General features: G+C 41.4%; 1 protein-coding gene across 10 annotated transcripts in view; it reads right to left on the reverse strand.

The window, feature by feature from the left end:
* The window catches only part of DOCK3 (dedicator of cytokinesis 3), a 272,592-nt gene extending 252,424 nt beyond the window's left edge, over positions 1-20,168 (reverse strand). For all 10 annotated transcript variants that reach the window (XM_089525143.1, XM_089525190.1, XM_089525134.1 and 7 more), the window contains exon 1: positions 19,668-20,168. In XM_089525143.1, coding sequence (XP_089381269.1) covers positions 19,668-19,704 — 37 coding nt within the window. In that variant the 5' untranslated portion in view covers positions 19,705-20,168. The remainder of the gene's footprint in view (positions 1-19,667) is intronic.
* Between the last annotated feature and the right edge of the window lie 3,907 nt (positions 20,169-24,075).

A 24,075-nucleotide genomic window follows, 5' to 3' on the forward strand; every position in this document is an offset into this window, starting at 1 on the left:
TACATCTTGTCACCTCCTCTTCCTCCCTCTTCTTGTCTTCCCCAGCTCCTTTGTTGCCCCTCCATGCAGGCTTCCCATCCACGGATGGCACGTCCATGGACACGGAGAATAGACTGTACACACACACACACACACACACAGACACAGACACACACACACAAATATGACACCATGCTAAGTGTTAAACCCAAGGGGTTTGGTTATGGAATAAGCCTCTGAAATATGCAAGAGATTGCCATGTTAAGTAAAGCCATGTTCAATGCCCAAATGTGCTGATTGGAATGGGGGGAGGGGGGGTTGGCCAGAAAGGGAAGTACATTTCTGTCATCTGTGTAGGAATAATGCCAAAATGTCCTCTATTTTGATCATGCCTAAGAAACATGCATTTATATTTACATTTTTTAAAAATTGTCAAATTTTTTCACGTATCCTCCATTTTTATAAAACGTGTCCTACATTTGAAAATGATGTCCTACACTTGTCCTACATTTGTCCCAGTTCGGAGGTCCTGACTTATGGCAACGCTATCCTCAGCAGAGGCAACAGCACAACAGACAGACTTTACATGAAACCCCCTGAGAACAGGGAAACAACAGCACAGGCTCCAAAAATAAGCCATTCTCTTTTCCCGTGCTACTCAATATGGGATGGGGGATGGCATGTGGACAATAAATCAGGCTGAACTGGACCTAATCCAAAGGCACATGGCAAAAGAACCCAAGGTCACTCCAGGGTTTCTGGGAAACATGAGGTTTTCCCCCATCTTTGCTTAGTTTGGAGCAAAGTCTGTTTAAGGGCCCAAAACAACAGTATCACTCTTTAAGTAGCTATATGTCATCAGGACTATCAGTACCAGCTTTGGGTGAGTATGGCATGTAGTCCCATTGTAAAGAAGCCTTTTGTTTGACATTAACTTGGGGAAAAAGTGAACACATCAGCATGACAACAGTTACTTCAACTGAACATCTCAGATTCACAAGTGCCTCTCCCTTTAAATTTAGCTTCAAATTGTCAAACCTGGTATCCCATATCGCTTAACTCAAAGTCACACTGAGATCAATGGAACATATCTCTGCATAGACAGAAACTTCACAGCAACAATCGGCAGACTGGACAGCCCCTTGCAACCCTCACCTGCTGCTGCCACCATTGTATTCATCCCAAATGCCCCTGCTGCAGCCTCTGACATTGGAAAGGGATGACTGGCCAGGTAGGTGTAACCAGGAGCCCCATTCCCACCCTTATGGGAGGTGCAGTGACACGCTTCAGGAAAGATACAGAGGTGGTGGCAGGTAAGGAACATGTGACAGCAGTGGGCCCATGGCGCAGCAGCAGGCTGGAATGTAAACAGCCTTCCATCACCATGCCAGCCTGGAGACTGATCTGGGTTGGAACCAGAAGCATCTGCTCAGGCCCCTAGCCAGAATGTTTTGTCTTGATAAATCTTAAAACCAGATTCCCATGTACTTCTACAATTATTTTCCAGTCTTCTATAGCCGCCAAAGGATTTTCCATACAAATTACCAAATAATTTGCAAAGGTTTTTAATGTGAGATTAATGCCTTTTACATTTACACCTTGTGTTTTCTTTTTTTATTAACTTTTATTGATTAAAACTTCAATTAACATACATACATACAACAAAGTTGAATACAAAACATACTTCTAATAACATACAACATTTAACATAATACATATATCTAATGTACTTCAACATATATTAAACATTTTAAATCACTTCCCTTCCCTCAAACTGAAGACATCCGATTCTTATGTACTTTCTAGTTATGCTCACTCTTTTTACAGTTAAATTCTATTTTCCTTAATCTTAAATCGTAATATTAGTTCTAAACTCTATATTGTCAAAATACCTTTGTCTATATAAATAATATAACTTCTACTTTTTCCATACTCGTTTCTATATCTCCTATATGTTACCAATATTTTACTTCTTTTGTACTCTCTATATTACTCTATGTTATTACTTCCTTTATGTGACATCCATTATTTTCTTTTATCTCGAGTCACTTTCGATTCTAGATTGCTGTAGACACCTTGTTTTCTGAATAGTTCTTATTACTCTTAGGGGTTATGTGCATGGACCGAAAGGCCCATGTTCCCTCCAGTCTTCACACCATCCTTTTCAGATGATGCAGGCCAAAACCATGGGGTATCAAGGTAGAAGTTGGCAGACTGGACACAAATCCTGATCTCAGGATAAACAGCCTTTACCTCAAGTCAATTTGACTTCTGGTTCACTGCTGAGTTTCTGAGAAACCCCATGACAAACCATAGCTGTTTAAACACCCCACCCACCCCACACTTGCTGTGCAGTTGATCCTACTGAGAAGCCTCTCCCCAAGTCACCACAACCGATGCAGAAATGGGGCTCCTGGCCACATGGGTGCACCAGGGTACCCCGTTTCCACAGTAGATGTGGTGAGAGTTTCAGTAGGAACAACTATACAGCAAGATAACGAGTGTGTGTCAGTAGCAGGTCCTGGGGCAGGGTGGGGATGAGCGTGTAAACACCCACCTATCCCCATGGTGACCCAGGCCAGAGTAGCATAGATTCAGCCCCTGCTATCCTAGGCCATCTGCTCAGCCCCTAGTGGAGACAAAGGTCAACCCTGTCCTGTTATTTGTGGATCTTGCAGAGTTTCATTAAGTCCACATTTATCAGAGTCTGTGCTTCTTGTTTATCATATTCTCTTGATCCACTTTGTAATACTTTTTCTAAAATTTATCTCCAAAACTGAAAATAAACATTATCAAATGCTTTCTCTGCTTATAAAAATATTAAGCCATCTTTTTTTCTCATTACAGTATGTCTCTCATAGTATTCCAGAATGTCTACAACACATCTAGTATTATCTCTCAAACATCTCCTAGGTAAAAACTCTGCTTGATTTTCATCTATAACAATCATCAAAACTTTCTTCAGTCTTTCCACCAAAATCATGGAAAAAATCTTATAATCATTATTCAGTAAAGAAATTGGCCTATAGTTTTGGGGTTCTTTCAAATCTCAGCCTTCTTTGGGACTCAAAGTTATATTTGCTTGTCTTCAGAATCTGGCAACTTATTCATCAAATAATATTTCATAATCTGTTGAAGTGGAATCATTATTTGATCTTGCAGTATCTTATAATATTGTACTGGTAGCCCATCAGAACATGAAGTTTTCCCTGTCTGTAAATTGTTAATCACCCCCACAAATTCCATCATTATAATTGGCTCATCTAATTTCTTATTTTGATCTTCAGAAATTATTGGGAGACCTTGCATTCCAAAATATTTTTCTATTTATTTGTTTATAAATGGATGAATAATTTTTTTAAAAAAACCTTTTAAAATTTTATCTTGGTCTCTAACTTCTCTATCTCCATCTCTTATTTTAAATATCATTTCTCTCTCTCTCTTTTTTTCTTTATCTGTAAACCAGACAACTACCTGGTTTGTTTGCAGATTCAAAATGAATCTCATCCACAGAAATCATAAGCAACTGTTTTTGGAGGCATTTAATTTTGGGGATCGAAGGTTATTCAAAGGTTTCCTTTTATGTTCTATTTCCTTCTTTCTAATAACATGCATAATCTTTTGGGCATTTTCTTATTTTCTCTTCTTCCAATTGGCAATTTGTTAAATAAAAAAACCCTCTCATAAATGTCTTACTAGCATCCCAACCTATATCCAAATGTCCCTTTATTTGCATTAAACCTCCTTTCTCCCTTTTCAAAAGCTAATCTCTTTTGTAAGGCTTGAGTCTCCTCCTCCTAACTGTTATAGTGCCTTACATAGCTGTGATTAAGAAGATTATTGCATGTGACTATCCCTAAGGGGATAGACGTGTATTTAATCGTCAATGATGGATCTTACCACAATCTCCCATGGCCGGGCTGTAGGCAACTGCATGCAAAAATGATTTCTTCATTCTTGAAAAGCCACAGGACAAGCTCAGGTTGTATATGGGCTGCATACGGGCTGCCTATAGCCCAAACATAGGAGAGTGCGGTAAGATCCGTCATTGACAGTTAAACACTGTCTATCCCGTCGGGGATAGTCGTGTGAAATAATCTCCTAAAACACAAGCAAACCACTCCTCATTTTCAGATAAACTTTTCTCAACTCCACCAAACTATTTAGGAATGTAAAATTCCAACAATAATGTAAACAACTTCAACATATTTTTCCAAACTAGATGAAAAAACAAATTGGCAAATGGGACTCAAGTACAAAGTGATGCACACTGGGCCACAATGTTCAACCTATACAACAACCTATATAATAACTGTATTAGATGGCTGTAGAAAGTTCACTGCAACACAACTACAGCAGGTTTTTTTTTTTTTAAAAACAGGATTAGGGATTATTAGCATAAGGAATGAAAATGAAAACAAATATTGTTTATTTTTTATTTATTAATATAAGATCTCTGGGTGGTTTATATTAAAATCGGTTTAAGAAATCTAAAGCAATAATAATGTAAGCAAATACACTAAACTGAATAATATATCAAACTAACAGTCTGCTATTTATTTCATTAGCTAGTTTATATCCTATCATCCTCCAAACATGGTACTCAAGACTGTTTAGAGTATAGGTTTAAACAGGTTAACCTAAAACAATATATAATTCAGAAAATAATAAAAACATTAAAATAATCAATTCTATTAAAACATTTAATGCCATTACATGTCATTTAGATTACTGTAACGTGCAGTATGTGGGTGGCCTTTGAGGAGTGTTTGGAAACTTAACCTGGCCCAAAGAGTTTCAGCAAAACTGCTAAATTGTTATAGGAAACCACAAGGGGAGAAAAGGGGTTGACACAGTTCCATCATGCTGAGCCCAGAAACAGAAGAGCCCTCCTGCCATTCCAGCTACCATCGCTCTGGTCTAGGAGGGAGAGAAGGAACAGGCACAGCTCTGCTATGCCTAGCCCCAGAGACAGAAGAAGGGCTCTCCCTCCCACTGCATCTACTATGGCCATGGCTTCAGGGGGAGAGAAGGGGCAGGCACATCTGCATCACGCCTAGCCCAGAGGCAGAAGAAGGGCCCTCCCATCTGCCATGGCCCTGGCCTCAAAGGGAGTGAAGAACCACTGCACTTGACTCCTTCTCCATTGCCATTGCCACCGCCATCTCCTTTTGTGTCACGTCTTTTTAGATGGTAAGCCTGAGGGCAGGGAACTGTCTAATTAACAATTTGTAAGAAGAAGAATGGAGTATAAAAGCTTTAAATGAACGAATGAATGAATGAAACCACAAGACTGCTTGGTTACAACAGCTTCACTGTTTACCAGTCTTTTTTTATGCACAGTTGAAAGTGATGGTTTTGACTTATAAAGCCCTCTATAGCTTAGCTCCAAGCTATAAGAAGTACTATATTCTCCCACACAAGTTTACCCAAATCCTGCAAGATCTCTCAGTCTTCTCCCACCCCCATGTTCATGGACACATCTGTTAGGACTGTGGAAGGGCTTTCCTGTTGGCTGCTCCCAGTATGTGGAATTTCCTTCCTAGGGAAGATAAATGGTCCCCTCTTTGCTGTTTTCCATTGGCAGGTAAAGACTTCAATTCTAACAGGCTTTAGGGAACTATTTATAAAGAAACTGGTTTTTAAAACATGCTACAATGGGCCCTTCCCTTACACGGGGGATCCATTCCAGAACAGACGCCCACACACCCCCACATAAGGGAAATAACATGCATGCTGGAGCCCCATTAGAAATAATAGGACTCATGCCCGCGGCGTGGCACGAAGCACGTCCTATTACTTCTTCCGGGGCGTGGGCATACTGTATTTTGTTTTGAACTTTTATTTTAAGTACAGGTTTTTAATTGTTTTTCATATTACAGTGGTCCCTTCTTTTATGCGGAGATCTGTTCTGGAAGCCCCACCCCCCACGTAAAAGAAATTCTGCGTATGCTTGAGTCCCATTAGAAGTAATGGGGCTCATGCTCGTGGTGGTATGACGGCACGCGCATGCCACGAGCGCGCGTGCCTTTACTCCTTCCAGTGTCCGGCACTGTATTATTATTCATGATACCTTTTGTAAGTTTTATCTATAGTGTAATGGGTTTGAATTATAAGCTACTTGATTCCTTGTTTGGGGAGAAAAGGGAGGCTATAAATAAAGTAAATGAATGAATAAAAACATATCCCTGAAATCTGACATCTTTCTAGCTAGTCCTTTAAAAATAAATAAACATAAAAACAACCACACACATATTTTATCTATATATCTAAAATACACATACACATTAAACAACAGAAACAAACAATACCTGCACTACTGACTTCCCACTCACTAACTGATGAATATGTTCTACTATTTACTGTACACTTGTCCCTCCCCATTCACAGACTTCCCCTTCATGGTTTTGAGTTTCCGCGGATAGGAAGCCTGAAGGGACAAAATGGAGCACGTCGGATCACGCCGCCATTATACTGAATGGAACTTGAATATCCGCAATTTGTCTATTTTGAGGGGGATCTGGAGCAGATCCTCTGCAAACTGGGAGGGATGGCTGTATTTCCTTTAGACAGTAATTATGCTTCTGCTTCATAATCTACAAAACCTAAAACTGATATAAGGTCCCAATGAGACTATAAAATAAATAAATAAACAATTTCTAATCTTTCTTAAAATTGTTCAGTGGTTTCTCCTTAATCAACATGGTCAATTTATCCATTTCAGCAAGTCCAATTGTCTTCACCAGCAAATCTTCTTTTGTTGGAATATCAGCTTCCTTCCAGTTTGAGGCACAGACTAGATTATTCGGGCAATAATCATATACTGTAAAGTCCTTCCATATTTTTTCTCTCTATTTGCTCAGTTAACATTCTCAACAGAAAGATTTCTAGTTTCAATTGTATTTTAATTTTGAAAATGTCCTCCATCATTAGATGCATTTGAGTCCAGTAATCATGTGCTTCAGCACATGTTTACCACATGTGGTAAAAGGCCCCGATCTTCTATAACTTTCTTTAAAATATGGTTCTTCCGTGTTTGCAAAATGTCAGATTTAGCCATGGTGACATATTGTTCCATTTGGATTACTGTAATGGGCTGTGTGTGTGGCTGCCTTTGAATAGTGTTTGGAAATGTCAACTGGTTGAAAGAGCAGCAGCTAGATTGCTAACTGGGGCTGGCTACAGTGAACCCATAACTCCCTTGTTGCAATAGCTTCCACTGGCTGCCAGTTCGTGTGTGGGCATAATTAAAATCAAATCCAAATTGCCTCCATCCTTTGTGAAGGTACAAGCTCTTTTGTTAGGCAGATACCACTGAATTTCTAAGGCAGACCCCCATGATTCTAAATATTATCAATATTAACAGTGTTGCTAAATTTTATATAAAGCCAGTACTAAGAATGAGCAAATGCACCATTCTGTATTTGGAACAAAAACAAGATGGATAAAAAATTAAAAATGAAATGGATTTAAAAAACACAAACAAAATGAGATTTTTTTTTTAAAAAAAATCAGTATTTATATAAGTTAAAAATATTAAATATTAGCCCCCCCACCCAAAAAAACATAACATAGCTACAATCAAATCCTGTCACAAATATGCTGAACCTCCACTTAAAAAGTCTCACAAGAATGACGTTGTGGCTTTGCCTACCAATCAATAATGAGTGTTCATTTCAGATTTTAATCTCATTTAATAAAGAATTCTAGTCTATTATCCCCATTGCTTTGTATTTTTTAAAATTATTCCATGTTTCTGGTAAAATCTCCTGCAAAACAGAATTCACAACTGGAGGAAGAATTAACTGGTCTTCTAACATATTGTAGTATTGTGTTGACAACCCATCTGTACCAAGAGCTTTCCCCATCTTCACTTTTTAAATAGCATTCACCACTTCAGCCATTAAAAATATTCTCAATTTTTTTCTTCTGAAATCAGTCTAACACTGAAACCACTACACCACACTGGCCCTCTATTGCTGACAAAATATAGCATATATCACATTGAAGAATGAACAAGTAAATACATCTCTCATGTTGTAGGTGATGGTATTAACACTGTCAAAGTTGCTACCATAGTAGATGTGAAGAGAGAGTTGACATCTGGATTTGTGGCGCGATTTTGTCCCTGAGTTACCATCCATGTTATGTATCCTTGTCCTAGGCAAGTAACATATATACTCAACTGTAAGTCAGCCTCATATATAAATCAAGGACAGGTTTTGGGGGCAAAAATTGTGGATTTTGATATGACCTTTGAGGGTAAAACTTAGGGGCACGTAACAAATAATCTAAAGCATGAAGGAAATGAAAACAATGCCAAAGAACTTACAAAACTTCAGCTGCATAACTATTTGTACTCATCCTAAAAATTGATAGAGTAGGGGTGGGGGGGGGGGGTCAGTGCTACCAGGACAGATTACACTGTTACCTTTCACCAGGGGATGATTCCTTTTTTCTAATAAGTTAAAGTACATGACTTACATTGACCTATAGATAATTCAGGTTTGGGGGGTCAATTTTACCTAATATTTTTAGACTTATACACAAGTATATCCAGTAGTTGTTTAAGGCTGGGAGGTTGCCAGTTAGCCGGTAAAGGCCTGCCACTTGGAGCTTGTGAGAGGGCTGTATTATTCCACAGAACTAGTTGTAGTTTGTTCTTTATAAGTTTGAGTGCTCTTAGCCAGAAGCTGTAGGTGACAACTAGTGGGTGTTCTGTAATTTTCTATTTTTGATTTGCTCTAATTGTTCTTGGGTAGGGTTTTGCCTTGCTGGTTCATTTTTTCACCTTGGGTTGACATTGTTGTTTGAGAAATGCCTGCTGCAAATTCATGACTCTGATCAGATGCCATTGAATTGAAGAGTTTGGCTGTAGCACATTTTGGGTAGAACCTAGAGGCATGTAAGTATGTGTAACCATCAGTGGGCTTTCGATATAGCAATTGAGTTTAGAAATCCACTCTAGTGTCAAGAAAGTGAACTTGTCCAGATTACTCCAGACACCGTGCATCTAAAGATCAGGACTAATGTCCATGAATGTTCATACTAGAATAAATCAGTCTTAAAAGCACAGCTAGATTCTTCTCCCCATTTCCCTTCTTATTTCTTATGCTACAACAAACTAATACAGTTTTCTCATTGAAAACTCCAGCAGTCTTGAGACACTTAAAACCACGGTTAATAAGAGAACTGCTGGGCCCTTTCAAAGTTAAAACAGCTACAGAAAACATATTTTACCTACATGACAAGAGGCAATCACACTCACGCACAGATCCCAAAAGATGGGGGGGGGGGAATGTAGAAGAAAACCAAGAACCTTGTCTTGCTAGTTCTCTTTCACATCTTCAAGTGAACCAAAGACAAACCCAATCTTTTTAGCTTACACAAAACCCACAGAAATGTCACAATTTCCTCATCTCCAATTTTTAGTAGTTAATCTGAAGAAAAGATTGCTAGAATTCTTCCTCTCATTCTGTCTTCCTACCAGTGTTCAACTGTAGAACAGTATTTCAGTCAAATACTGAATTCTAGGGCACGGAATAGAATCATGTGGCCCTTCACATCATGTTGGACTGCCACTTCCAGCACTACTCACCACTGGCCATACCCACTGGTCCAACAGCATATGGAGAGCCGCCTGATTTCCATCCCTGCTATAAGGCCTCTGAGTATATAAAAACCACTATTAGACTTCTAAACACTTCAAGAGGAAAGGACATCAAAGAAAAACCTTGGCCAGAGTTAAGAAAAATGTACTCATTTCTGCTACCTCTTGGAATATTTCCAGCAACCAGAATAAAACAAAGAAACTATACCTTTTGGGCCCTAAGCATTTTTATATTTCACAAGGATCACTGACGCCAGATCTTTGTTGCTAAAGAAGTAAATAATTTGTGCATTAACAACTCATTATTAATGAATTTTGCTAACACTCTGCAAAAACATCAACTAGACTTTCCCCTAAAGTCGTAACATTGACCCAAGGAACTGAGACAGAGAGGATGGGCCACAAATGTCAGCTGTAAGTGTGAAACTTCACATATTGGTTAAACACATGCAAAGGCAGACCAAAGGTTGTTTTTCCACAAAACAACCGTATAATACAACTCTACCTCAGCTAATGAAATCAATGTGTTTTAAGCATTACTTCTTTAACAGAAAATTTGGTAGCAGAGGTAGAAATAATACGAAAAGAACAGTGATAGATTCCTCCACCACAAAAAAGGTTGAAGATGTTTCACTAAACTCTTTATTCAAAATTAAAAAAATATCCATGGATGAAATTAAATAACCAGATCAGGTAGATCTTGAATATGTAAACAAAAATATTTTGAACCTTCTAGAGACCACTTGAAAACTTCTTCCAAAACACATCCAATGATGCAGACCTTTTCATTCATCAACCTCCACGTTTCCTATGATTTCCATTTTGGTGGCCAAACATGTAGCTCTGTGGGTTGTTGATGTATTCTTCTTTTCTTTTAACATGCTGAGAGGAGCTGGTAAAGCAGGTTGATTTGCTTTTCTCTCTGTTTTACTGTTCATGTATGAATCACGGAATCCTAAAGCCTCTAGTCTTCTGCTTCAGATATGACACTGTATTAAGCAGTGATGTGGTTTCTCTCTAAAGGTAGAACAGGAAAAATTTCCCAGTATTCTAACGGATGTTATTTGATTTAGCAGAATTGAATATTATTTTAAAACATATTCAAATATGTATATTAAAATTATTTTGTTGGAATACTTGCAATAATGTAGTAGAGGAACAGAATATACTCCCACTATATTTTTAAAAATGAGAACATTGTTTTTAAGATCACATAGCTAAAGACAGCTGTACCTGATATAGCTTATAGTAATAGTTCAGCATTCTCTTGTTGAGGTACAGTATAACTGCAGAAAATCCAGCTTCCCTCAGTCATTCTCTTATATTAACAGTTTAACTTTCCTTTGCTGAGGATAACTGCAGAAACTTCAGCTTCTCACAGTTACTCTCTGCACTATGTAGCAATTCTATTTCAAAGTGAGGAAAGATTGATTAGGTACAACTAGTTGGACATTTTATTAAAGGATTATGTGACTCTATGGACAAAGGAGCATTTGTATGCACATGCACAGGCCAGAATGGCCATTCTCTCTCCCCCATTCTAACAGGCATCATCTTTTTCAGATGACAGATAGCCCAAACCTCAGTCCTGGTGCATGACATCTGAATGACATCCAGTACTTTCAGAACCAAAAATGGGGCATAACGCCTTTAGCATGTTTTTTTTAAAAAACTTACCTCTTACTCCAGATTGTCCCACCTTCCATTCCCATGCCAGGGCGGCTGTTTCAATTAGCTGCCCTGCATATCCATCACTGTTGTCAACTACTCGCTTTGAGGTCAGAATGTGATGCCCAGCCATGTAATTGTTGCTGGCTTCCTCATTCTGATCTCAGAAACAGGCAACCTGTGGCAACAGTGGAGACACCAGGCAGCTCAGTGGGATGCCTATGCAGACAACCACCCCAGCACAGGAACAGAGGGGCAAGTAACGGAGGGAGGTTCGGGCAGCTCTGGGGCCAAAATACTCCAGGCTGCCTTGGAGTATCCTGTCCAGTGCAGACAAGGCTAGGGTCTGTGGACACAGGCAACTTAACACATTTTGCTTTGACTTGTAACTGATTGATATGAAAGAGGTTTTGTAAAACTGAGAAACAAGCTTAGCAGTGCACTCATTTCTTAGTTTGTTCCCCTGAGTACTAGGATTTGTTAATGCTTGTCTTTTTGGTAGAATAACTAACACTCCCTATATTATATTTAGCCCATTTAACATGACTGATTGCAGTACAGCACAGACGACCAAGGATGTGTGTGCAGTGTAGAGGGGGGTTAAGATAATTCAATATGAAAAAAATTCAGAGAAGCAATACAACTTAAAATATTAATCCTTTTATCCTAAAAATACATAATCTTACTAATGTTAATCACCTGGGGTTTTTTTAGCCATTCCAGGACAAAGTGATCTCCTCAACATTACAATTTTAAATCACTGTAACATGCAACAAGAAATCCAGCATGGTGTAGTAGTTTAAGTGTTGGACTACAACTCTGGCGACCAGGATTTGATTCCCACCTTGGCCATGAAACCCATTGGGTGACTTTGGGCAAGTCACATGGTCTCAGCCTCAGGGGAAGACAATGGCAAACCTCCTCTGAACAAATCCTACCAAGAAAACCCCATGACAGGTTCACCTTAGGGTCTCCATAAGTTGGAAACAACTTGAAGGCATACAACAACAACAAACATACAACAAATCAGTACAAAAATTAAGTGCCTCAGATAATTACATTAGAGTTAACATAAAAATTGCAACTCTACAATTGTAATTATCTTAGGCACTTAATTTTTATACTGATTTGTTCATACAAAACAATAACAATGCCAACATAAATCTAGTTCAATCCTGTGCATGCTTATTCTAAAAAAAAATTATTGTGTGTAGTGAATCTTAGCCCTAAACAAATGTACAAAGGATTGAAGCCTTAGGTTTTACTGAAACTATGCAATTTGGTTTACTGTTTGACATTTTGTTAAGAAAGTAGACAATTGGAAGACATTATCGATAATTTTATGTCAATTATAATACAATATCAAGATCTATAAAAACAATAATAATGGAAAATACTAGGTCTAAAGACTACAGAGGTGCACAGATGCATAGGCCTAAGCCCATTTGGGCATCAACCATTTCAACTAAAACCATGCATTTCATAGCAGTTACATAAATAAGTTCTAAACCTGAGGTGAAGACAAGTATTTTTGTCTATTCTAAAAAGAATGGGGGCCCAACAGACAAAAACAGTTAGCAAAGGGTGAGATGTGGTAGAGTGGGCAGGATCAATGTCCACTGTACCAGAGTCCAACTGGTACTTCTTATGGCTCTAACAGAGGAGTGTGCAACTTCTATGCATCTGGGAATCAATTTCTGTCCTGAAGATCCCACTGGAGACCACACTCCTTGCACTAAAATTCAGCAATACAGAGCAACTTCCAGTATCCCTACAGATCATTTTGCAACAGCAAGATATGCAGAGAACACCTGCCTTGTTTAATGAAACAAATGCCATTATTCCCAGAGGCTTCTGGGAATGCAATTATACTCTAAAACAATGTGCATACACCTCATTTTAGAAGGAAGTGTTTATTTTTACCACCCCACAGCCAAAATGTGTTTGCAGGACCCACAAAAAGAACCTGGGATACATGCAGCCCCATAGCCCATGTATTTTTCACCTACACTCTAGTACAGTGCTCCCTCGGGTTACGAATTTAATTCGTTCCGCGGCGCCGTTCGTAACCCGATACATTTCGCAACCCGAAAAGCCCCGAAAAGCCGCTGGAAAGCCGCTAGCGGCTAGCGGCGGCTTTTGAATTTCGCGCCGAAACGCGCCGAAAAAATGTTCGTAAGCCGAAAAAATCTTCGCAACCCGGAACAGTTTTTTTAAATCTAAGATTTTCGTACCCCGGAAATTTCGTAACGCGGTGCGTTCGTATCCCGGGGTACCACTGTACTGTAAAAAGCAAATCAGATCCCACAAGCATGTCCCTGAGATGTGGTAAATAAAAATCTTATTGAATCAGACCATAGTCCATTTAATCCAGCATTCTGCTACCATTACATTTAACACATTGTTGAAGCTGTCTGATATTGGTTACTAAATACAGAAAAAGGAATCAGATTCCAACAGTGGCCAACCGTATGCTTAAGAAAGGTCACAAGCAGCACGAGAGGAAATCAATAGCCCTTCCCTCCTGTTGCCTTTTCCCCAGCTGGTGTTCAGAGTGGCAGTGTCTCTAAAATGGAAGGTTTCCATTTGGCGGAAGTAGCTGATCAACAGCAATAGCAGAAGTACTTTTCATGAATTCATCTAATCATTTTAAAGCTATATAAGACACTGGTCAGCACCATACACAGCGCCAATGGATACTTATGTACAGTGTGAAGAGGTAATCTAAATAAATAAGTATATCAATCCTTCTGTAAGACTGCAGAGTTAAGACTGAGCCAAATTTTCATGAGCTTCCCTTGGTATCCGCAGAAGTTTGGTTCCAGGACCATCACCACCACTACCACCCCCCATGGAAACCAAAATCCATGGATACTCAAGTCTCATTAAATACAATGGCATAGTGAAATGGTGTCCCTTATATAAAATGGCAGAAACCAGATGTGCTTTTGGATTTATATATATATTAAATATTTTCAAGCTGTGGATGCTTGAATCTGTGGATAAAAAAATCCATAGATACGAAGGGCTGACTGTATTATTATTATTTTTTAAAAAAGAAACTTTCTGAAGAATGGAAATGCAAACATCAGTTTACAGCCTTTCCAAATTTTTTGCCAAGCCCTGGGAATAAAGCTCTACTCTCAGAGACCTGTGTTGAGAATGAAGGGTTGTTTAAGGCTCCAGGAAGCAGGTCAAATCCTAAGTATGCCTACAGAGGCCTGGGACAGAAAGTTTTATTAGGCCTGGTAAGGGGTGAGGGCCATGATTTTAAAAAAAAATAACCATGAGCACATTGGGAATACTTCATGAGGTCTCCATACTTCTATAGAAGTGTTCACAGTTCAAAATTTAAAAGAATTTCCTTTCAAAACATGTATTCAGTTACCCACTTCAATGGCTTTTAAATAGGTTTAGAGAATGTCATGGAGGATAAGACTTTTAATAGCTGCTAGGTGTAATAGCTATATATCATCTACATTATCACACAAAATATGACCCTGAACAGCCGTCACTGAGGAACGTGCTCAGAAGAGTGTTCTGCTTGCTGGCCAGAATGCTGTACTAAACAGGCCTTTGGTCTGATCCATCAGAGATTGTCTTATGACATTAATTTAATTAATCCAAAAAGCTTATAAATGACAGATACAGTTATTCATTTCTAATTGCAAATATGACTCTGCTTCCCCCTCCACTGATGCATTGCATATTACTTCTAAAGCTAAGAGTGGGCAGGTAAGTCAAAGACAAGTCATACAATACACAGGGCTGAGAATAACAAATGCTTTGATTCCAGGGCCAAGGAACTGTGAAGACCTTGAGCTACCTCACAATCAAAAGTACCACAAAATCACAGAAACCAAATCAGAGATGTTTCTTTGTAGATAAACTCTCTTCCAACTCAAGAAACACATACTTTCTGTCTACTATTTTCCTGTAAACACAATGTTTCAGAATTAAAAAGAAATCGCACGTGCAATTCCTTCAGTCTTAAATGATAACAAACCTACACAACAGCTCTACAGTGTGTGATCTGTCTCATGTGCAGCTCAAGATTTCACAACTGAAATTATATTGGGGATAAATACTTAATTCTATACATCCAAACAGTTATATTTCAGAACTCAATCTCTCTTTTTTTAACTAAAAGTCCATCTATTTGGATCTTAACTTTCTTTCCATAAAAAGAAAAAAAAGAGAAAAAGGAAGTTCCCACAACACTTGTCCTTTCCACCTTTGGTCTCCTACACACTTCGAAATGTGCTTCTAAGAACTAGGTGACCTCTGGGAGCGCCAGTGCATCTCCGCCGCCACCACCACCCCATTCCCACTCAAACACAACAACAAATCCAAGCATGTTAAAAAGATCAAGTGCCATTTTCACTAGCCTTTAATTATCATTACTAGTTATTTAATAAACTGAAAAATGGCATAGGATTATAACAAATGTCAATGAAGTTCATTTTATTATGAAGAAAATATTCCGTTCAGCAGCAACCACATTATAAAGGCCACAGCATTTTGTTGAATTCATGCTTCTAGCACAGTTGATCCTTTGTTATGCCCTAAACTGGGAATTATAAAGTCTCCTGTATAAGATAAACCCTCCTCCAATCTTGACTGCTTTTCTGGACTACTTTGTAGTATATGTACCAATCTGAAGTTATATTTCATAATTAAATGCTTCTTTAAAACACATCATACTATGACTGTGACAACACTATTTAACTCAGATAATGTGTGTAAAGTCCATGCTATCACCACGTTATAAAAGCGTATAAAAGCAAGAGTATTTTAAAACCTATAATATTAAAGAAAAAAAAGCTGAGATCTTCTGAAAATCAGAAAGAAGAAAAGAACTGTTTCAGTTCTCCAAGGGCAGGCTGGCAGAGAAGCTTTAACACTGCATTGCAACATGAGACACCAAATCCAGCCTCTATCCATCAGTCTGAGAAAACTGTTGGTATTTCCAAAAAGACTAACATTATGTTTAACATGCAGAAGGATTCAAAACAAGTTCTATGCTTACATAACCATTTCAACCATTTTGTATTTACATTTATTTATCACTGGTTATCTGAGCAATAAGAGTGCATAGTTTTTTGTGGGTTTTTAGGGCTATGTGGCCATGTTCTAGCAGAGTTTCTTCCTGACGTTTCGCCGGCATCTGTGGCTGGCCTCTTAAGAGATGCCGGCCATAAAAGCCTTCGACTTCACAGAGTGCATAGTCTTTAAATCCCTTTGTTAGCTTGGCAGGTTAATGTCACGATCATTAATGTCAGGTATTGGTCCATCTTGTATTTCCTCAGCTTTAGTCTTTGGAATAAACTGTAAGTAGACTGACTGAAATCAAGATGACTTAAGTCAACTGAGGCCAAAAATCCATTCATTTTGGTGGGTTTGCTCAAAGTAAGAATGGCACTGAATTTATCCTGTTCACTGTTATTATAGCACTGGTTACTTCCACAGTGACATATTGTACAGTTTATTGATCATGATTGCAGTGTATCTCCAGATGCCTTTCCCCTCCAAGTTGAACTGTTACATTAAAAACACCACCTCTCTTGGGGGACAATATATCTTCTCATTTTCTTTTACTAGAAACATAAAACATTTAAATATAAAAAGCTGCACTGCATGTAAACAGACACCTATTGGGTAATAGCCACCAAGTATCATTAAGTATATTTATATGGCACAATGTTACCATAATCCAAAAATGTATTGTTCAAACAGTTTTAAACCATAGAGAAACAAAATTATTAAGAAAGCCTTTCAAAAGGGAAAACTCCTATGTTTGAACAACTATTATGAATGTGAAAAGAACTACAACATGTGGGCTCATCATTATGGCTCACTCCTGACCATTATATCCATAGCTGCCCCTTTTGTTTTTAAACTTTCACCTCCAAGCAGGTTTTAAAAATAGAGTGAAACAGTGTCTACTATTTTCCTGTAAACACAATGTTTTAGGGTTTGAAAAGAACTACACATGCAATCCCTTCAATAGTCTTAAAGGACATCAGACCTATAACAGCTTTACAGTGTGTGATTTGTCTGATGCGTAGCTCAACATTTCGCAACTGAAGGTATTCCAAACTAAACAGCAACTGAATTCCAGAAAGTAAACTAAAACAGGCACTCACTAATGAAATCAGGTTGTTGGCATAACTTTATGAATGAGTTACATCAACGATTCCCAAACTCTGGTCATCCAGCTGTTTTGGACTTCCGCTTCCATAAGCCTCTGCCATCTTGGCCAATGGTTTGGGATTCTGGGAACCAAAGTCCAAAATGCCTAGAAGGCCAGAGTTAGGAAACCACTGGATTATATATTGATGGATGCGATAAGCAATAAGCATTGCTTTTGCAGGCCTCCTGTATTTCCATGCTAAAGAAGGAGTTTTGCAGGTGTGCTTAGTGCTCTGAGACTCCACACACACTTAACCTAAGGCCCAAAACACACTGCAGAAATAATCCAGTTTGAGACTGCTTGAACTGCCCTTGCTCAGTGCTAGGGAATCCTGGGAACTGTAGTTTTGGGAGACATCTAGCCTTCTCTGTCAGAGAGCTCTGGTGCCACAATTTAAACTACAATGCCCAGGATTCCCTAACACTGAGCCAGGGCAGCTAAAGAGGTCTCAAACTGGATTATTTCAGCAATGTGTTTGGGACCTAAGTTGTGTTTTTGGGTTACCCTTGCTGGAAGAATTTATGCAATTGGGATGTTGGCGTAATGGATTATATGTTGACTGATGTAATAAGCAATAAGCATTGCAGGCCAGAAGAAGGGGCTTTGCCGGTGTATTGCGAGGCTCCACAGTTAACCTAAGTTTCTATAGTTTTATGTGGTTTTTCAGGCTATGAGGCCATGTTGTAGAAGAGTTTCTTCTTGAGGTTTTGCCAGCTGCTGTGGGTGGCATCTTTAGAGAATGCTGGCATGAAAGTGAGTGGGGTATATATACTGTTGGTTGAGAGGAAGTGATTTATATGTTAATCTGTGTATTATTCTGTTGTTGAATGGCAAGGCCTCAGGGTGTCTTCTTAATTAACGATCCATTGTCTGCTGGGAAAACCCTCATCCTGGGTGGTTTTCATTTGCATTTGTTTGGTCTTAGAATCATAGAATTGTAGAGTTAGAAGAGACCACAAGGGCCATCCAGTCCAACCCCATTCTGCCATGCAGGAACTCACCATCAAAGCTTACTTGACAGATGGCCATCCAGCCTCTGTTTAAAGACCTCCAAGGAGGGAGACTCCACCACACTCTTGATTTTGGTGTTTTTCAGGACTGGTAGCCAAACATCATTTACTTTAAGGGTTTCTTCTTTCCTGTTGGAAGTTGTCCAGGTGTTCAAGATTAACATGTCAATCTCTTCCTCTCAACCAACAGTGTGTGTGTGTGTGTGTGTGTGTGTGTGTATAGCCACTCTCTTCCATGCCAGCATTCTCTGAAGATGCCAGCCACAGATGCTGTCGAAACGTTGGGAACAAACTCTTCTAGAACATGGCCTGGAAGGCCGAAAAACCCACACAAACCCATGGATGCCGTCCGTGAAAGTCTTGTAGCTGTGTTTTGGTGTGACCCTTCCTGGAAGAATACAGAGCGAGAGCGAGAGAGAGAGAGCTGACAGGTGCCTCCTTGGCGCCCCCTAGCGGCCCAAGGACCCCTTCCCTCTGGCCATCAAAACAAGAGCATGGCAGACCAGTGTCAAAAGAGAAGGAGGCAGGCAAGCGTGGCGCAAATCACTGGGTTGCAGCCAGGAGCTCGGGTTTGTGTTTTTCAAAGGGACTGGTCCGGATTCCTCCCCAAAAAGGCTGTTTCCTGCCATGAAGGAGCCCTCGTTCCCTGAAAAGCCGTCCTCTATCTCTAGGCTGGGAAAGGCTCACAAGACCAGACCTCCTCCTCCTCCTCCTCCTCCTCCTCCTCTTCTTCCAATTCCAAAGCAGAGAGAGAGAGAGAGAGAGAGAGAGAGAGAGTCATCTCCACCTTTTTAATCCCTCCGGAACCCATAAAGAAAATAATAATAGTAATGATGATGATGATGATGATGATGATGATGATTTATTTTTCTCCCGCCCCTCTGTGTAAGACAACCGAGGCGAAGCAGAGGGCCCTTTTGTATTATTATTATTATTATTAATATGATTATTGTATTGTTTTGGTGGGGAGGGGGAGGGGGGAGGGGGAGGGGGTTTAGGGGAGGTTCTGGGCTGCAGAAGGAACACGGACAGCGCCACTCTTCTTCTTCTTGTTGTTGTTGCTGCTGACACCCAGAAGCAGCAGACCCCGCACCCCCCTAACCCCCCCCCCCAGGAGGCCCTTCTGCTGACCGAGGAGCTCTCCAGAGGAGCCCCCAAGTCAGGAGGGGAGCCTGCCCTTGAGCCGGGGGCCAGGGCTACTACCTACCCACGCCGTACTTCTCCTCCTCGGTCGGGGTCCACATGCTGCCGCTGCTGCTGCCGCTGCTGCCGGGGCCGGGGACCGGGGCGCCCCCTCGGCCTCCCGCCGCCTCCCGCAGCGGAGCTCCGGGGAAGCCCGGGTCATGGGCCGGCGGCGGAGGCGGAGGCGGCTTCTTCTCGGCTTGAGCCCGGGGCCGATGCTCCGAACAGCCCCCCGGGCACCGAGGCTGCGGAGGCGGAGGCGGCGGGGGCGACGTCTTCCCGCCTCTCCCTCCTCCTCCTCCTCCTCCTCGTCCTTCTCCTGGCAGCAGCCCTCCTCGACAAGGAGCCCTTCCTTCCTTCCTTCCTTCGCCCTCCTTTCTCCTCCCGTGGCCTCCCTCTTGCTTCTCAATGACCCTTCTTCTTCCTTCGCTTTAGGCGCCCAGGGTCACCCTCTCTCCCTCCTTCCCTCCCTCTCCTTCCTTCAGGGGCCGAATGGAGAGGAAGGCGCCCACTCCTCCTCCTCCTCCTCCTCCTCCTCTTCCTCAGCAGCGGAGGCTGTTGTTGTCGCTATTGCTGCTGCTGCTGCTGCTGCTGCTGCTGGTGCTGAAAGAAGGCTTGCGCGCCGCCCACCCACTCGCCAACAGGGCGCATGCGCAGAGTCTCTACAGACACTCTCCTTCGCCCCCCCTCACTCTGCATCTTCTCCTTCTTCTCCTTCTTCTCCTCCTTGGCAGCCCTTCCTTCCCGCGCGCTCCTCTCGGCTGAGGCGGCCTTCCTGGCGCTGGCGGCTGCTCGGTTGGTGGGCGCCAGGGAGGGAGGCTGGCGCCAAACCGCCTCTCCTCCTCCTCCTCCCTCCTTTTCCCGGGGCTCCCGGCGGCGTGGTGTTTCCAGGGGTCCGTCTGGGGCTCTCTAGAGAGAGCAGCAGCAGCAGCAGCAGTAGCAGCATCAGGGTTGGAGTCCTTGCCAGGCTGCGTGAACCCACCGGGGCCCTTGGCCGAGCCACGCTCTCTCAGCCTCAGTGGCTTCACAAGAACAGCCCCCTCCTCTCCATGGATGGCTGCAATAGCATTTACATTTCTCTGCTTCTGTATCAGGGGTCACTAGGCATGCAGTGGCTCCAGTGGCTAAGAGGCAGACTCAGATGACAGCAAGATCGAGGCCCAGGTGCCCCATGAAGGAAGGGGTGAGCTCCCCTCACTAGTCCCAGCTTCTGCCAACCTAGCAGTTTGAGAGCATGCAAATGCAAGTAGATAAATAGGTGCCACTTCTCAGTGGGAAGGTCACTGTGTTCGGTGCAGTCATGCTGGCCACATGGCCGCCAGAGCAGTCCTTGGACAACGCTGGCTCTTTGGCTTAGCAATGGAGAAGAGCACTGCCCCCACACGACTTGACAGCCTTGTCGACAGGGAATACCTTTACCTTTCATCAGTGAACCAGCACTCCCTGCGCAGTTTACCATGGGTAATCCAATCTCCCACAACAAGCTGGGTACCCATGTTACTGACCTACGAAAGGATGGAAGACCGAGTCAACCTTGGAGCCCTGCCTGGGACTGAACTCACAACCTTGTGGCTGCAGCACCTGCATTTAACCACTGTGCCAAGCCTTAAGCCTTAAGCCTTAAGGCTGCCATGAGTCAGAATGGACTTGAAGGCCCACAGCAACAACAACAACAAGAAGAAGCAGGGCCTTTGCTTCCTTGCTTGGTTGCCACCACCACCACCACCATCTCTGAAAGACATTGTTGCCATGTCCTTTATAACAAATGAGATAGATGCCTTTGCTGTTGATGCTCAGTGCCTTCAAGTCATTTCCGACCCTAAGGCAAACCTATCATGGTGTTTTCCCTCAGTACCCCCAGTGGGTCAGACCAGAACTGTGTTCTCATTGACTATAACTCCTTCTTTCCTGGAAACTCCCTGCAGACCTGCAGCCTGCCCTGTTTTGGTGTCAGCATGAGTCGAGGTCCCTGAGAGAGAGAATACAGGAGTTAACAGACTGCAGGGGAATCCCCAAGGGATGCATAGCTCACCAGAAAGGATGATGTAGCGGCGTAACCAGGCCAGTGCCAATCAAACACAGTCTCCACAATTCAAGAAAGATGTTAACAAACTGGAATATGTCCAGAGGAGGGCGACCAAAATGGTGAAAGGTCTGGAAGCCATGCCCTATGAGGAGAGGCTTAGGGACCTGGGGTGTTTAGCCTGGAGAAGAGAATGTTAAAGGATGACCTGATAGCCAAATTTAAATATTTGGAGGGATGTCATGTTAAGGATAGAGCAAGCTTGTTTTCTGATGTTCCACAGACTAGGACATGGAGGAAAAAGAGATTTTGTTTCAACATTAGGAATAACTTCCTAACAGTAGAAGCTGTTCGACAGTGGAACACACTCCCTTGGTGTTTGGTGGAGCCGCCTTCTTTGGAGGTTTTTAAACAGAGGCTTGATGGCCGTCTGTCAGGAATGCTTTGATTGTGAGTTCCCACATGGCAGAATGGGGTTAGACTGGATGGCCCTGTGATCTCTTCCAACTCTATGAGTCTGTGATTCAAGCAATCAGCCTGATAGTCCAAAAAGGGAAATTCAGAACCATAATCAGTAAATGGAGCAATGTCTGAGGTTATCTGGCAACACGAACCAGGAACAAGTGTCAGGAATGTTGCGTCCACCAGATAGAACTTCTGTGAGCAGATGTCCTATCTATAAAGGAGGAAAAGGCACCACAAAATGGAGGACGTTCAGTAAAAATTGAAATCATGACCCAATAGAAGCTCAAAATGCTCACATAAATGTACATTCATGCTTCTTAGCCATGCTCAAAATGGAGGAAATTTTGGAATTCCTCTTGGACACAAGGTTGAAATGTAGGATGTGTCCTGGAAAAGGAGGACATCTGGTCTCCTTCTGTTGTAAGCAACAAGTGCCGTCAGGAAGTGCTGGAATTCCTAGTTTGTTGTAAGTAAGCAGCTGTTCCCTGATTAAAGTCTTAAACACACTCCAACCTTCATAGACCTTCCTTCTCTCTTCTTCATTCTGCCTTGGTAGGTGCTGTTAGCTCTGTGTCTTGCTGTTCCAAAACTGCAGTGCCTTCTTGGCCCCCTGCCTCACTAGCTTGGCACTAGGTCTCACTGTCCTGACCCCCGGACCCATCTTGACCTTCTGACTCACTGTCTTAGTCAGATCCCCATGGATGAGGCACAACAAAAGCAATGCCTCATGGACCAGCACCAGTCCACTGACTATCACTTTGGTTAGCAGTAAAATAAAGCATTTCAGGTGGTGTGGTTCTGAACAGAAAGTCTGTACCTATTACAGAATAAGGTGTTGCTTGGTGTCATAATGAACAGCCAGAACTGGCACAACAGCATCTGAACAGATTGTTAAAGCACTAACAGAAACCTTTAAAACTGTAGTTGGAATGGGCCTTGAATGCAGTTACAAGGTCAAGTGAAACGGCTGTAGAATGACTGATCTAGAATAGAATTACAGGAATTTATGTTAAATGCCTGAGGAGAATTAAGTGAAATGATAGCATCTGGAGCAGAGCATCAGTGCAGTGAGGGAGTATATAGTGGGACAGCAGTTTATACAGTGATTCATAAAATCTGGAGTGTTGCCACTAGAGTAATAGTATCACAGGAGCACAATGTGATTGGAGTTCAAAAGCGGGATCCTAATGAAATGAAGGGAACGATGGTGGGGAAAGCATCTGAATTGCAATGTAATTGGAATATTAGCATTTACAATGTTAGCATTTGGTGGTACTGACTGTGGTACTAATGACTGATTGTGAAAAAATTACTAGTCCACAGTGATTGTTAAATGCCAGAATCCAGAAAAGAATGGCAATAGAATGGTTGGGTATAGAATGAAAAAACAACAAACCCTAGTGATATGAGGGATGCAGAGAAAGACTAAATGAAATTACAGCAATGAAACAGTGGCAGTTCTCTGGTTCCTTAGTTCAGAGTTCACTTGCAGAAGAATATTAGCTGCATCCCAAAGTGAAATTATAGTCATTATGGAACTTAGCCATCTAGTCTTAGCCAAATATCATCCCCCCCCCCCCTATTGCACAAGAAGAATAAAATAAAAGATTCCTTACTCTGGGTTTTCAGTTCCTAGATTGTTCTGTCATATTGAGGAAAAAAGTAATGGTAATACAGTGAACAAAAACTGATCCTACACTCTTTCCTATAATAATCAGTCTTCCAAAACATCTTCTCTAGAAAGCTGAATGGCAGGAGTGGAGAATTGCCATTTGCTGCCTGCTCTGCCATAAAATCCTCATAGCCTTACAAAGTGAAAGTACGATGCATATTTTCTCTTCTGTATGAAAAAGAATGTGTAGCTCTTTAAAGAAATTATTAAAATAATGAATAAAAGATAAATGTGATATTAATACAAAAATGAAAAAGATAGGAACTACAATAA

Source organism: Sceloporus occidentalis, unplaced genomic scaffold (genome assembly GCF_023333645.1).
Source record: "Sceloporus occidentalis isolate IW3139 unplaced genomic scaffold, rSceOcc1.0.p SCAF_1, whole genome shotgun sequence".
Classification (NCBI taxonomy): domain Eukaryota; kingdom Metazoa; phylum Chordata; class Lepidosauria; order Squamata; family Phrynosomatidae; genus Sceloporus; species Sceloporus occidentalis.